This window comes from Musa acuminata, chromosome BXJ1-3 (assembly GCF_036884655.1).
Source record: "Musa acuminata AAA Group cultivar baxijiao chromosome BXJ1-3, Cavendish_Baxijiao_AAA, whole genome shotgun sequence".
Lineage (NCBI taxonomy): Eukaryota > Viridiplantae > Streptophyta > Magnoliopsida > Zingiberales > Musaceae > Musa > Musa acuminata.
Genome location: NC_088329.1, coordinates 42,966,834 through 42,983,158, shown reverse-complemented (window position 1 = coordinate 42,983,158; position 16,325 = coordinate 42,966,834). Strand labels below are relative to the sequence as shown.

Genomic DNA, 16,325 nt, shown 5'->3' with positions numbered 1-16,325 from the left:
CATTTTAGAAGTGGCGATGAGAAGAACCCAGAAACCAATCCATCATCCACTAGTTCACGACCTAGGGTTTGTTCTGGCATGGAAACAATGCTGCAGGAGCTCATCAGAGTGACAGCAGAAGAACCACCAAAGCTCCGCTTTTTCACAGCTTTCTATATGTCACTGTGATACAAGTGCAAAGGGGTATCCAATTTAAAACTGGTGATTGTTCTTGTATGAAAAGAAAACTGCAGGATTGCAGATGTCAAACTGTCAAATCCTAGTTTTTCACATCTTTAGTGAATTTTCGAGAAAAAACAAATTATCTTTGAATAATTTTCAGAGAACACCATGAAAAAACTAATTTGCCCCTACGTGTGTTGAACCTGTCGCTACCTCCACCAACGCCTCTCGTTCTCTCTACACCGTTAGATATATTATCGTCTTTGTGAACCTCATCAAACTTATCTTACCCTCGCTTGAGGAATGAGGGGTGTGGTGACGATGGCCCTCGTCATCCTCACCCATGGCCCTTGTGCATAGGGGAGGATTTGACGTGGTTTACGGAAGCAACAGGAGCCCTTACATGATGAAGGAGAGAGCATGACGATGACAACCCTTATCGCCCTTGTATGAGAAATGAGAGAGCACGATGGTGGCAACCCTTATCGTCCTTGCTCATAGTCCTCGCACACAGGGGGAGGGTTTGATGGGATTGTCGTTGTCACCCACTACACGAGCGGAGGTGACAATAAATCCAATCGAGCAAAGAGGAGGGGAGATAAGGGTGAATGTGGCATAAGGACAGTACAGAGCAGTGATGCAATGCGGAGCGAAGATAGATACAACAAGAGCCAAAGGCAAAATAATCATTCATGAAAAAAAGAACTCTATGAGAATTTCTCAAAAATATATTTTTTTTCAAAAATTCTGTTATATATATATATATATTCTGAATGATGTATAAAGGTGTGTACAATCTGAGGTTTCAAACTAACCTCGATTAGTTGAGGTTTAGTGCTTAGGACAAGTCAAACATAACCACACCATGAACTATCGGACTATCAACTGCAGTTCACCAACTCCACAAGATCTCGGAAACTTGGATTACAAAACTGGTTAAAATAGACCTGAGAGTGGCAGTGCAACAACAGGTTAGCTGTCTGACTTGCTGTGCTCACTCGAACACAAGAAATCTTGTGATGACACCATTAGGTTAAGTAACGAGAGGAGTGGTGGTTGAAGCCATGCATTCAAGGTTTAGATTCTTTGTCATTTAGATGTGATCAGACAATGAAGAATTCCCGAGGAGAACAATCACATGCCTGACAAGCTGAAAACCTTCTTGCCATTCCTTGTTATCAGATTTCAAGTACAGAACATTCTACTTTGCATATGATTCAGTGTTGGAAGCATGTGATGATACCTTGCAACACACTTTTAACTTTGGTTGGAGGATCAATAATGCTGGCCATCATGTGCCATTAGATGACCCAACACTTGGATTACTTCTCCTTCCTCTCCCTTTCTTGTCACCCCCAGTCAATGTCATTTGGTCCCTTTCATCCCAAGGAAGCATGAGGGAGCTTAGAGCTTCTCTCACTCCACAGAAAGATTAACACCTGTGTGTGCTTTGCTTTGCTGTATCATTTGTTGAACATGATCACTGACAAATATTTGCATGAGAAGGATGAAATGGAAGAGGAAATATTACTTCTCCTTGCTCTCCCTTTCTTGCCACCCCAAGTCAATGTCATTTGGTCCCTTTCATCCCAAGGAAACATGAGGCAGTTTGGAGCTTCTCTCACTCCACAGAAAGATTAACACCTGTGTGTGCTTTGCTTTGCTCTATCATTTGTTGAACATGATCACTGACAAATATTTGCATGAGAAGGATGAAATGGAAGAGGAAAGATTGAAGTGAGCTCCAAACAAGAAGGGACCATGGTTTGGTGATGGGGACTCCCCAACAACAAGAGGGGACCCATTGTGTAACCTAATCTTCTTCTTCTTCTTCTTCTTTCTTTCATAGTGATTCCCATATGCAAGCTTGTTTGGACCTTTGCAAGTCCACATCATGGAGGATTCCCTAAGCTTTCAAACTTGCACCTACCACATTTTCTTGTGTCAGCATCAAGAAATTAAGGCCCTACAGGTTCATTGGCTTCTATGTTTTCCTTAGGAAAATGATGATTGCCATTGTTCCATTCAATGCCTGCCAATAGGCCTCCACAAGTCCACTGGTAAAATATTTTATTTATAGAAGGAAAATAGTGATGGTTTGATCATGTTTAAGTTGATGGATCTCATAGATTTTGCCATTTTGTATCAATATTTCTGCATATCTTTTTTAAAGCCATAACAATGACAGCATAAATGCAATCAATCTATAGAATCCACAACTTGTTGATGTCCAATCATAGAATTGACCAACTATTTGACCAAATTTCTCACTTCCTATACAAATTATCTACCTATAAATTGGTCAAAGATGACTATTATATGTTGTTCTACAAACTAGTTGATTAGACTCACTCTAAGCCTAACTCTCCATTGTTGAACTTAAATAATCCAGCCATGTATTGATCAAATATGACTATTTTGTACTGTCCTACAAATTTTTTTTTATCAAACTCAATCCAAGTTTAATCCTCCATTTTTGGACTCAAATTATCTATTCATATATTAATATATGTTCCACAAACTTATTGATTAAATTTAATATTTTCTTCTTAATTTTTTTTTATTCACATATTACATAATACGCTTGCTAAGCGGCACATAGTTGATAAATCTCATAAGAACGTCTTCTATATCATTTAATATAATTAAAATATATTTTTGGCTATTATGATATCTCCTCTACATATATTATTATCATAATAATATTTAGTTATTAGATCACTTGTATAACATAAGATGATTGTATAGTGATTCGAGGTCATGGTAGAATTTTCGGACCACTTAGAAGGGTATGTTGTCGACACAATAAACACGATTGAGATGCACCAATTGAGTATATGATATTATACGAAGAGGATTTCATAAAAAAACAAACGATATCGTTAAGAATAGAATGAATTTATAATAGTTTTAAATTATAAAAAAATAATATAATTTTTTTTAAAGTATAAGAACCATAATACTATTAGCCTAAGATAATATTGAGTTGATCAGAGCAACTCAATTTACCTCTTCATTCTTGAATTTTCTTGTCCTTCTTGACTTGGCAAATCAGACAATCTGGCCAAATCCACATGAAATGACACATCCTCCAACCTCAACACCAAAAGCCTTGGGGAACATAAAACAAAAGGTTTAAAGAAGCAGTACAACTGTCCCAATTTATTGTAGGGAGGAGGGAAAACATTTTTTAGTAGCAGAAAATTGTTTTAGCCTTTTCAGAAAGTGTTTTTGCTTTTGAGGGAGGGAGAGAGAGAGAGAGAGAGGGGGAGGGGATGTGGAATTGGAATTGGGGAGGAGAAGGTTTATTGAGTTAGGTTTATTACTCTTTTATGTTTTCTTCTTCTTTTTGAACCAAATCAAATCACAGCGCACACAGCCATTTCTTTAAGAAAGCTCCGTTTCTTCTTCCCTCCCTCCCTCCCCATTTCGCCCTCCGTCGCTCTCCCAGGTTTTGGTTTTGATCCCTTCTTTGGAGGCTTATAGCGCCGCGGCGGTCGCGAGAGGTGGCGCGGGCGGCTGCGGAGGTCGGTAGTGGCCTGTGGCGGAGTGGCGTTTCCGAGGGCGTGCGGGTTGGTCGTGGGCGATTCGTCGAAGAAGGAGATGTTGGGGAGTCTTGGCCGCTCGAGATCTGCCGCGGGATGGAGCGGCCCGATCTATGATGTGCGGGGTTGATTTCGGCGCGCGGTTCGCGGATTGTTTGATCTGTGCAAGAGGGAGGAGAACGGGCTGCTCGTTGTTTCTTCGACGCCAGCGTCATGGCGACCATCAAGCGTGCGTACAAGCTACGTATCCTTCTTGTTGCTCACTTTCTGTTGAATCCAAGTTCTGTTTCCTGGGTTTTCTTTTTGGCTGGTGATAAGGAAAAGTCCTTTGGTATCAAGAAAAGCACCTTTTTCAGTTTTCTCAATTTTTGAATATTATTTAGCTTAACCTGTTTGGTCCAATATCGGTTATTTGATCTGGTTAACTGGTTATAGTTTTGTAAAAGACGTGATTTTTTGATCTTACCCTGTCTTTAAGTTTTGGATCTCTGTAATCTTGCAATGAGATTTGCTAGTCTTGACAAGAGTGAACCTAGAGGAATTTGTAGCACATTCGTCCAATGTCAATTGCCTAAAGATTGGGAGGAGGACTTCGAGGGTTCTTGTCACCGGAGGAGAAGATCACAAGGTCAACCTTTGGGCTATTGGGAAGCCCAATGCCATATTGGTGAGTAAATCTTGTCTACTGTGCTGTGGTGATAGGTGTTCTTCTTCTGGTGGTCCGGTTGTAACTGTGTTGTGTAACTTTTTGATAATGTGCAGAGTCTGTCTGGCCATATCAGTGCAGTTGAATCAGTAAGTTTTGATTCGTCGGAGGTTTTGGTGGCTGCTGGTGCGGCTAGTGGCTCAATAAAATTGTGGGACTTGGAGGAGGCAAAGAGTAGGACTCCTTATTTTGTTTAAGCAGTATTTTGATGACCACAGAAAGAAAGCAAGCTGCTTCATATAGTTGGCTCCCTTTTTTTGCTTTGTGCAGTCGTTCGCACTCTAACTGGGCACAGGTCAAATTGTATAGCTGTTGACTTTCACCCATTTGGCGAGTTCTTTGCTTCTGGGTCACTAGATACAAATCTAAAGATCTGGGATATCAGAAGAAAAGGATGCATCCATACATACAAAGGTCATACTCGAGGGGTTAATGCTATTAAGTTCACCCCTGATGGGCGGTGGGTTGTTTCTGGTGGGGAAGACAACATTGTGAAGGTTTTGTCTCTATTTCATTGTTTTTCATGTTTGATCGCTTTAATGAAATCATTTAGTTATACTTCCTTCGTGCCTGTTTCAAAATTTCTAATAAGGTGGTCAAGTTTGGTTTGCAGTAGATTATATCTCTGATTTTGGAGCTATAATCTACTGCTGATTTGCAGTAGATTTGTTTGATTGCTGGACAAGTTTGATCCCTTTTTATTATTACAATTGATTTTATCTGTTTACATACACATAACCAGATTATACCGGATTCTAATGTACCTTGACTTCTAAACTCTTGTCAACAGCTTTGGGATCTTACCGCTGGAAAACTTTTACATGATTTCAAGTTCCATGAGGGTCAGATTCGGTGCATTGATTTTCATCCTCATGAGTTTCTACTGGCAACAGGTTAGCTTTAATTCCAAATATAACTATGAAGAAACTGCAGAATTTTGAACATGTATTGTACGTGAAACAATATTCAAATGAGTTTAAGCTGGAACGCTTGGCAAATGGTTTGATTATTCTATCCCTTCAACTTCTTTCATTCTTCATCACAGAGTGTACTGAAATGCAAATATAAGTTATGTGCTGCCAAACCTAATTTTCTACCATAATAATAATTAGCTTTGAATTACATTATGCCTCTACTTTCTTAATTGTCCCTTTGAAATTGGAGCTTCATAATCTGATGTTGTTTGCTAAGACTTATTTGATGATCATTGAGTTGACTTGCAATTTGTTCTTTCAATGGTTGCAAGAGATTCCTGTAGTCGACTCCAAATGGTTGGGACTTACGGCTTTGTTGATGTTGTTGTATTGATGTGGACAGTATTTGTGATTTTGTGTGATCTTGATTTAGATGTTTTGGAAGAAATGGGTCTTCAAACATATTGTGTGAGCTTTCAATGGCTTATTTTCTCTGATTTTGTGGCTTTTCACAAAACTGTGAATCTTGTTTTGGTTGGATGGCTTGTTCTTGTTGTCAGCTCTGATTTTGGAGCTTCTGGCTAATCGATGTTAGCGAAGAAAAAAATTTGTGATGCATCAGATAAGAGGTCTTTGGAGCTTTCTCATTTGGTACCTCTACACTTTTCTATGATCTCCCAACTTCCAATAATGATAACTTTTTTTCTCTTTTCTGCTCTTCCTTATAACTAGCTTTTAAACCTCTATTTGCTTTTGCAAATACCTAATACGGCTCTGTATTCAACATAGGGTAACCTAATGCTGTATTTTGATAAGGAATCTCCCACCAATTGAGATCATCATGTGCCTTCTTGCATTCAATGAAAATATTGGGTACATTAAAGAAAAAAAATAAAGACTGTTAAACCTCATGTCAGTTAGTACAACTGATGGAAAAAAAAATAAATATTGAAGACATGAAAAAAATGAAGACTTTCAGTTATTGATATAAATTCATTACAGCTGTAACTGAAAATTTATGGCTATTGGAGGGGTAAGTTTAGATCTGATCAATTGGTCCTCAATTAGGTATGGAAGTTAGCAAAAGAAAGTTGCACTAATTGAGACCAAAAACTTTGTGATTTCTGTTGGAATGGGTCAATCTAATATTGGAGAATAGGTGATATAAAGTACTGTACAGATTCTGCAGTATACTTACTGTACCATCTGTAAGGAAAACAAGAAGTAAACTGTAAACGAAAAGTAATAGACTAATGGAGATAAAAGATGCAGAAAAAGAAGATCACAGGAAGTAAAAAGCTTTCACTCCATGGAACCGCTATACAATGCTCCTTTCTAGCTGTATGCCTCTATAATAGAGTAACTCAGAACTTGTCCCAGAGAATCTTAGATACTATCAGACTTTTTTTCACACTGGTCTAATACCAAATAATGCCTTATTAACGCCAAAAATACCATGTATTGTTATTCTATACTTAAATTTGTCTCCAGGAAACCTAAAACTGATTAAATTTATAATTCATAGCTGGATCTTTTTTGTTCATGAGTTGGTAAAGTTCAATAAGGGCTGGTAACTCAAAAACAGGGCTCTAAGTTGAATATCTCCTTGGTTTTCTGTTTCTGTTTCATTGGAAAAGAAACAGTAAAGGAAGCATGAGCCCAAATGGTTTGTTCAGGGTTACTTTTTTCAATAGCTGCAGCATCCTTGTTTACATGTTTTAGTTGGTTGAGTTATAAATCAATTTTTACTTGGTTCTTAACAATGCATTCATAAAGTTGTAATAAGGATTTTGTACATTATTGCCTTGTCTACGCATCAACATGTGTTTTGCCAAGTGTGCAATTAAGAATATCACCAGAATTTGACATTTGAGAAAAGGTTTGAAAAGTAGGAAAAGGTAGCTGTGAGAATTAATTTAAATCGATATTCATTTGAGAATAGAAAAATATTGAAAGTAAGATATTAATATGGAAAAAAGAGTAAAGTAGGGGGATAAACTTTGTAGTTTTTGGAGTTCTTTCTGAAGTAGTTTTGAATGATTGTGTTTTAAATTCTAAGATTTAAGAATAGTTGAGCATTTTTAATTGATTAAGTATTAATTTGGCTTTAAAGGATTAATTGGAGAATCACTTGATGAAGGAAAAACACATGATTAACTTAGTTTTTTTTTTTATAATTTAGAAATATTGTTGTGGTGCTTTAGATTTTGCATTGACTTGAAATTGAAAAGGGCCTTTAGCTGAGTGGCGGTAAGGGAGAAAGAAACCATGTGTTGCGTGGTTACATGATGAATGAAATATTTCATGTTTTAGTATGATTTTCTCTTCATGTGTGATATATTAGATTCAGTGAGTTTCTGATATTCTAAATGTCCTTGTGAATTTGCTTGGAATAATTGACAAATTCGCTGCTACAAGGTTAATCCCACTCCACATAAGTTGTTTGGGCTAGCAGGTTGGCATGTTGTGAACATTAATATATTGCATTTTTGTAAAATTTTTTAGAAATTAGTCGTATACTGCAGAGTATAGGCTTTCTTTTTCTTGTTTTGCCAGCTAAGTGCTACCTATCATGGTTTTTGAGATTATTGTCTGTATACATACCTTATGTAGTTTATGACAATCACCTTTGCGGATTTTGTTGATTCTTGCTTTCTTTTTTTTTTCTCATGTGCCGATTGTATACTTTTCTACAATTTGCTAACACTTCTTATGCTCATGGATGAAAGATTGCATGATATAATTCAAGTTAGAATTGAATTATAAGTATATTGTTGTTATTGTCTATGCTTTCAGTTTTCTGAATATTAAATGATTATTTTATAGGTTCGGCTGATAGAACTGTTAAGTTCTGGGATCTTGAAACTTTCGAGTTAATAGGGTCTGCTGGACCTGAGGTATTCTTTAAGTTCATTTCATTGAAACTGTCTTGTGTTCCCCCCCCTAAATTGTTTGGTTGATATCCCATATTATTTAAAACTGTCTACTTTTCTTGTAATTAGGCCTCATCTGATATGTACTCAAGGTGTGTAATATGGATATTCACATTGTCAATTATTTAAATAGGTTTTACCTCTTAGGGATGCAATGATGGACAGGGAGTTTTGAGATGTCAGGGCTATTTGTTGACTGAGTAGAAAAAAGCCGATCAAGTACACGGCTTGGTTTGAACTTGTTTGCCTGGAAAATAAGGCAACATTTAGCTTGATTTGTTATACAACAGGCTAGCTAGAATGTGGGATTGGCATGCCTTCTTACTCATGGGTGACTCTGAAGAGGCTCGCTCTAGCTCAATTGTGCTTGAGCATTTTCCCAAATAGCCGAGTGTAGGGTATACTTTTTCTAGTCCACCTCAGAATTTCCACCAACACATGTAGTAGCAAGATTCCCTCTTTGTGGTAGTCACTCTTGCATTACTTGGATGTCTTCTACAAACCATTATTTTTTTAACATTTTCTTATATATGTGTCTTGAGAACTAAGCCTTATCATCAAGGTAAGGTTGCTCGACCTGGGTAAATAGGATCTGGGTCATGAAAATAGTTTTTTTTTTTTCTAGAGGCGACACTGTATATATTGAGCCTCCTAGGCCCTGTTTCTTTTTTTTAATAAAAGGTAAGTGATGAAGGTGGGATTCGAGCAAGGTTTGCCGTACCGGACTGTACCGCCCGGTACGGGCGGTATGTACCGGTCCGACAGGCTAGCGGTACGCGGACCGCCCTGTACCGGTCCGCCCGTACCGAGCACTGTAGCAGTGCACTGTAGCACTGCTACAGTGCTCGGTACACCTGAGTGTACCGCTCGGTACACCTGGGTGTACCGAGCAGTATACCGTACCGTACCGGTACCGAGCCCGGGTCGAAACGCCGGTACGGTACGGTACGGCGAACCTTGGATTCGAGTTCAGGCCCTGTAAATATTTTTTTAATAAAGGGTAAGTGATGAAGGCGGGATTCAAGCCCAGGCCCTCTTGCATTGACACGTATGTTGTGCATTGGACTGCTAGGTTTCGAAGCTGCTTACAAATTATGATGATATTTTATTAATTGTTTCTGTGTTCTTTAATAGCCTTCTTTTTTCTACTCTATCCAAAGGTTTTGATGCTAGTTATAAATTATAACAGACATCTTATTAATTGTTTCCACATTCCATGCTAGCCTTCTCTTTTTGGCTCTAACCTGTTGTCGTTTAACCAACCGATACCCTGTGTGTATCTGCAAACCACTTGGTTAGCTATTACGTTTGTGTGCCATGTTCTATACAGTTTTCAATCTTTATTTTGTTCAATAAGCTGCTTATTAAATAAGTTTGACTCCAGACTTCTGGTGTGCGTTCTATGACATTTAATCCTGATGGGAGAACTTTGCTTTGTGGATTGCATGAAAGTTTGAAGGTAAATTCAATTGCTTCATTTTTTTCATTAAAGGATATATGGATGCTAACCTTGGTTGTATCCAGGTTTTTTCTTGGGAACCAATAAAATGCCATGATGCTGTGGATGTGGGATGGTCTAGATTATCAGATATGAATATCCATGAGGGAAAACTTCTTGGGTGTTCTTACAATCAAAGCTGTGTTGGCGTGTGGGTTGTGGACCTCTCTGTGTGTTCTAACTCCTCTCACACTTAATTTTCAAGTTGTTTATCCTTTTTGTAAAAGTATTGAATATTGTATATGATTATATATAATTTGACACCGGTAACTCGACACCATGAATTACAGCGCATCGAGCCATATGCAATTGCTAGTGCTGCTAATCTAAACGGTCACTCAGAACCTAAGTCTGCATCAAGTGGTAGTGTGTCTATGCAAGCTGATAATAATATAAAGTCTAGTATGGGGAGGCTATCAAGTTCAGAGCCAAATGCTAAAGAGACAAAACCAGTAGCATGTAGGTTACTGATCTTTCTTTCTTTTAGTCACCTTAAATTGTACAGCTCCCTTCCTGAATATGTTTGAAGCACTAGAAAATACAAAGAATTTACAATTTTCTTATGCTATAAAGTTTAATCAACCGCAGATGTCCCTGGTACTCCTCAAAGGATTGCAACAAGTGGTGGCACAAAAACAACTACTACAGCACCAGCCCCAGCACCAGCACTGGCACCTGTTGCTACTACCGTAAAAAGAAGTGCATCAAAAGCTCAGGCTACAACTAATCTTCCAACCATAAAAAAATCTGATATAATACCTGTCATTGTCCCTAGAACTAGCCCCAGATTGGAGCTGTCCGCTGATTCTACTAATGATGGGATTGGAAGAACAATACCATGTGATATCCAATCAAAATCTGCTAATTTTCGGAAAGTATCAAACATCAACGAAAATTCAGAAAGGGCAGATATGTCAGTTCAGTCTGGGTTTGTGGGCAGTAGAACCACTGAACAAAATGAACTCATGGACCAAACTGCTATTTCTTCTGGCAACTCTGTAACTCAGCGAGTGACTGGTGGAGAAACTAACCTGGATGATGTTAAATGTGTTACGACAGGGAGGCCAGGAGCAAATCTATTCAGAGAATCAAGTGCAAATTATGATCATGAAAATCGTAAGTGTCGGTCCATAAATTTGTAGTTTCCTGTTTCATGAAGCTTTAATTTTTAGTCTTAATATGCTACACTGGATATCTTATATTGTCAAGTTTCTACTGCATAATCTTTTTTGCTTGATTTCTTGTTTTTCTCAAGTTCTGTTGTCCCTTGATGGATGTTGCAAATTCTCATATATTCTAATACAACACGCAGAATTTATGTTCCTTTTCTCCCCTGGATATGTGATAATTATTGAAATAACACTCCTCTATTCAAGGACTAATATGAGAGCATGGAGGTAAGTACCGAAGGACAATTGTGGCAAAGAAATACTAGCATTTGTATAGAGGTATGGTGAAATCACAGTGCTTAAGAAGTGTAAACCTTGCCAGACTTAAATTTTGCTCAAGACAGGCCTAGGCACATTTGATATTAGAAGTGTATTCGGTAACATTTGGCTCATTTGATATAAACTAACTGAACAGTTATTTTTTGGACTATGTGACCCAAACCAAACCAAGCACATATGGTTAATCCATAAGATATAATTATCCAAACCTAGAAGAGTATGATCAGCTTAAGTTACTGGGATTCTTTCTTATGAAAAATGTTGTACTCTCGAGAAAAGAAACAAAAATAGATGTCCATATGAATGTTGATGAGTCTTGGGTGTGTGTAACTCAACCAATCCAGGAATCTAGTTGACTTAGATTATTCTGTTACATTTCAATCTTGTCGGTGTATTTACAAAATATTCTGCTGGAGGTTTTGGTCTATGTTTCATCCATTAATTATCTTTTATTTGATTATGAGCAGCAAGAGGCCCTCATTTTGCTATATACTGACATTTCACTGTACTACAATGAATCGGTATTTTTACTGAATTCATTTTGAGTAAATTGGTTATTTCAGATGGCATTTACAATAGTTATTTTGTTATATCTTAGATAACATTAGAATCCATAAGCCAAAGGAAGCATGCTCTTTTGATATTCCAAAAGGAGGTATATATTTCCTGCTTATTTTAAATCATGTTTTAGATGGTAACGTTTGTGTACTATCTAATTTTCTCATCACTTGTAGGAAGAACAAGGTCACTTGTTGCAACCTGGGAAAGGAGGGAACATTCTCCAAGTTATGATCAGCCAAGATTAAGCAATTCCTCTGAGACCGGCGCTACTTCTAGCTCTCCATATTCTTTGGTAAAATTTCGACTTGACCTGTTTTTATACATGGCAAAGTGTTCATCATGCATCTAAACTTCTTAAATCTTGTATCAGCTGGTTTCTGCAGGTAGTAACTCAGCTATTCTTCAGGGAAAACCTAAATGTGTTTTCGTTCATGAATCACATAGTATTTTTTAGGATTTTTATCCTTTAACTTGAGCACATTTGCTTTATCCTCGTGAAAGTTCCTATTTGGGGGGTTAAGGATCCAAAACGAGGCTTATTTGTGCTGTTTCTGAAGTACTTCAATGATATGCTGCTTTATAATTCATCCTTTTACTTTCTTTATTATTTCCAGAAATTTCAACATAAATTGTTCTGTATTTACATGTCTACTGTATCGAACAGAGAGGTCGCAATCGATTTGCTGAAAAGGAAACTGTACCTGCTTCTGATGAGGATGCTATTGCTGTTTTACTGGGAAAACATGACCAATTCTTAAACCTGGCACAGTCTCGATTGATCAAATTACAGGTAAAATTTGTCTTGTCACTCATGATTGAAACAAATACAGTTCATCTGTATGTAATAGAATGCCATACGTTGAATGTTTATTTGATTACAATTTCTCATGGATTGCTTAAGAAATTTATGGACTTTTGGTTGTCACTTTCATATAAACATTGTTGAATGATATAAAAGTTCTGAGGAGGTTTCAATCAAAACAAGCTCGATCACCACACTTTATTAAGAATAAATAGCTTAACAGGCCATTGGCATGTCTATCATCAGCACAACCACCATGGTCACTCACCCATTTGTGAGTTAATTAGGTACATTTGTCATGAATAACTAGAACTGGTTGAGTTGACTGTTAATCAAAACATATATAAAGCAAACCAGGCCATGCCCTCTAAATCCAATGGTCAGACTCACACTTTTATTGCCTTAATAAAACAAGGTGAGGGATGACAATTGCACAAGGAATATGGACGGACTGCTCTATTTTGTTGTATTGGTGATGATAATCTGAGACGTGGATAATGTGTTGTCTTCATACTTCTAGTCTATGCTTTAAATATTTAATAGATACATCTGATATTACACGAAACCTGTACAGAAAAGTCTGAATCCTGCTAAAGCAAATTAGCTAACAGTATGCTTGTGCTCATGGATTGGCAATCCACCATGAATACCATAGGCTGTTATCTGAATTACTTGTGACCTTCATCTGCTTCCCAGGGATTATGAAACCTGAAACTAACAATTCCAAAGTTGTAACTTTCAGCGATGAGCTTTTATGTAAAATTGTTTTGCTTAAAATGATTTGTGTCTTGGGATTCCGTAGAGCAGGCTGTACATGATAATGAATTGGGCTCCAACCAAATAATACAATAACTTCTGTGAATTTGAGGCATCTGTCCCCATAAGCAAGTCCCTATTTATCCCATAAGAAACAGTCAGGAACATCAATCAGCACCCATGGATTTTGCGTTCTGCTGTTCCAGAAGTTTGTTCTTCGGCCAACTCACTTGAAATAGTTTGCTTTGCTCATGCTTAGTGGTGGTTATATGAATTAGTAAAGTTGTGGATGCACTTGTCAGCTGCCATATGTATCTTGATGGCTTGTGAAGCCCAAATGCCTTAAGATAATCATGCATCAATGTCCATTTTGTTCTTTTATAGTTTCACATTCCCATTGTGTCAGGGTCTTGCTTGTTCATATAAATTCATGGTACATCCTCTTTATGTTTTATTGCTTATCCAGTCATGTTTGACTTTGGGAATTAGGTATTAAATGCAATGAAACAGTTGTGTTCCCTGACATCAGAAGTTCAATTGATTGCATGCATTGTTGATTCAACACCTCAGCTCCTTTTTGCTCTTCTCTTATGCTAAATTAAGTAAATATTATTGCTTCCCTGTTTTTGCAGTGTGAAACATTAGAGGATAAATGCATAGAAAATTTCTTGGATTTGCTGACAGTTATGCCAATTTAACACCACCAATTTGTGCAATGATTTTTCATTTCTTTAAATGTCATAATTTCCTCTCCAATTATGCTATTTAAAGATTTAGGAACTTATTGGCATTGTTTTAAACATGTGTATGGTGTCTATGCTTTTTGTATAATTTGCAGGTAGTTTGCCAACTTTGGGAAAGAAATGATGTCAAGGGTGTCATTGATACAATTGAGAAGATGTCCGATCATGCTGTGAGACATAAACACAGTTGCCTTTTCAGATAACAAAGATCTTCTCTAACTTTTGTAATGAAATAACGCAGGTCTGTGCTGATGTATTGAGTTCTCTGAAGGATAAAAGTGAAATCATTACTCTGGATATATGCGCATCTCTACTGCCACTCCTCACTGGCCTTCTTGAAAGTAAGATAGATAGGTATGCTTCCATCAGTCTCTTGCATGGTTGTCTAGCTTGAGATAGCTTATTCTCTTGTTTGTATACCCAGTAGTCTTAGCATTATGTTATCTGGGAACCATTTCAGTGTTTAATTACCTGGTTTTTTATTATATTCTACTTAAGGTATCCTGCCTTAAATTTGGTTGAGTCCCAAGGCACCCTAGTACATCTGCAACCTTGGTTAAGTTGATGCCGGTATCGCTTACAGGCCGGTACCAGTTGGTAATGTCGATAATTTATTCCTTGATTTCATGCTGGTTTTGTTGACTGATTCCATGCTGTATTTAATTTCTACTCATTTGCTTTCTTAGCCTTGTCTTCTCTACTATGTATTGTTTTTCAAATTTTATATTTTATTTTCCTTTTTTTCCCTGTTTTATATATAGAGTTATGGGGCTTATTTGATAAAAGGTAAGCATTTATAAGATTTTATAATTATCTGTTTAGCCTTCCATTTTTTAAAGTCTTTGTCGCAGATCCTAACTCGATACACTTGGATGGTAAGAGTAGATGTTTATGACTTGTCCATGCCGAAGTAAAATGTTCTGATCACTTATCTTCAGTTACTTGTTCATTAACTTTCGGATTACTTGTTCTGGCTGAGAATGTACCCTATCTTATTCGCTCTCCATTGTAGGCATTTAAGTGTTTCCTTGGAAATGTTGCTGAAGCTAGTCAAAATCTTTGTTCCTGTAATCCGTTCAACATTGTCGGCAGGTCCATCTGTTGGTGTTGACCTTCAAGCAGAGCAGAGGTTTTCCTTTGGTGTTTATGTTTGTTTGAATTTACAAACTTCTAGTCTTCCATCACCAATCGCTAGTGATATGATTCTACAACAATTTTCTCTATCCATGGCAGGCTGGAACGTTGCAATTTGTGCTTCATTGAACTGGAGAAGATCAAGAATGGTATTTCTTCCCTTATAAGGTGATCTATAAACTCGCTATTTTATGTCTGTTGCCATCTAAAGAAAGACTTGACTACTTCTGAAATGTCAAACACTGTTTGGATTAAAAAAAAAAAAAAAACTCAAGCTGCATGCCAATGACCAAATACTTGTTAAGTGACACAATGGTAACATATTCTTTAGGATTCCTTGTCATCTTTTTTCAGTAACATTAGATCTCCCATCTGTAAAAAGTTATCTAAAAGGCATTTTACTTGAGACATTTTGGATTTTACCTTTTAACAGAAGAGGAGGGTCCATCGGAAAGGCTGCACAGGAACTGAATCTCGCTCTCCAGGAAGTGTTATGACTCACATATACATACACATGTACAGTGGATTTGCCATTCTTTATATCCTTTGCCTCCCCATTGGAAGCTGATTGTTCAACTGTTTATTGGGGACCTTCCCAGATATGGATGCTGAAGCTAAACACTACAAAAATTTGCTTATATCCTGTAAGCATTCTAACTGTGTTCTGACATCTACGGAACTAGCGGAGTCCATTCTGCAACATATGAGGAGTATATATGTATGACAGCGATAGAACATATTGTTCTGCATTGCTTGGAGAGTATCAATTGGAAAGAGTGGAAGGTTTGCTATCCTCTCCAAAAGTTGGCTGCATGGTGTCTGTCCTTTTTCGCTACATGACAAATTTGGCCCTAGTAAAAGTTTTTATTTGCATAGGATTGGATAATGTTGCCCAGGCCATCGATTTGTTTTGGTGAAGAGGCTGGGGACAACATTTTTTTCTTTGTACCATGTTCTTGTATCACAAGTTGAGTAATGGAAAAAAAAAGGGGGGGAAAACTTCACCAAAAATTTCGAAGCAGAGAGCTCAGTCCCTCTATCATGTGGTTGCCAAAGTGATGAAGGATAAAGGTGTCCACCGACATTGCTGCTGCATTTTGCCGGTCTGCAAGGTTTGTTCTTC

At 37.4% G+C, this 16,325-nt stretch overlaps 1 protein-coding gene across 2 annotated transcripts; it reads left to right on the top strand.

The window, feature by feature from the left end:
* The first annotated feature begins 3,489 nt into the window (after nucleotides 1-3,489).
* Nucleotides 3,490-16,223, top strand: LOC135580995 (katanin p80 WD40 repeat-containing subunit B1 homolog KTN80.4-like). Of its 2 annotated transcripts, XM_065141399.1 has the most exons (18): nucleotides 3,490-3,951; nucleotides 4,244-4,374; nucleotides 4,470-4,587; nucleotides 4,684-4,910; nucleotides 5,204-5,306; nucleotides 8,154-8,224; nucleotides 9,645-9,719; nucleotides 9,785-9,928; nucleotides 10,049-10,217; nucleotides 10,347-10,874; nucleotides 11,805-11,861; nucleotides 11,941-12,059; nucleotides 12,432-12,557; nucleotides 14,164-14,238; nucleotides 14,310-14,422; nucleotides 15,081-15,197; nucleotides 15,302-15,370; nucleotides 15,636-16,223. In XM_065141399.1, the coding sequence occupies exons 1-18, from the start codon at nucleotides 3,921-3,923 to the stop codon at nucleotides 15,697-15,699; spliced, it is 2,337 nt and encodes a 778-aa protein (XP_064997471.1). In that variant the 5' UTR covers nucleotides 3,490-3,920; the 3' UTR covers nucleotides 15,700-16,223. The 2 variants fall into 2 exon arrangements, with proteins under 2 accessions (XP_064997471.1, XP_064997477.1); XM_065141405.1 differs by lacking the exon at nucleotides 11,805-11,861.
* Nucleotides 16,224-16,325: the final 102 nt, after the last annotated feature.

Excerpts from the sequence above, each read along its gene's own strand:
- LOC135580995 (XM_065141399.1), top strand. The coding sequence starts at position 3,921 with ATGGCGACCATCAAGCGTGCGTACAAGCTAC. Across the intron at positions 4,911-5,203 it reads GGGAAGACAACATTGTGAAG|CTTTGGGATCTTACCGCTGG; the intron begins GTTTTGTCTCTA and ends TCTTGTCAACAG. Across the intron at positions 15,198-15,301 it reads GACCTTCAAGCAGAGCAGAG|GCTGGAACGTTGCAATTTGT; the intron begins GTTTTCCTTTGG and ends TATCCATGGCAG.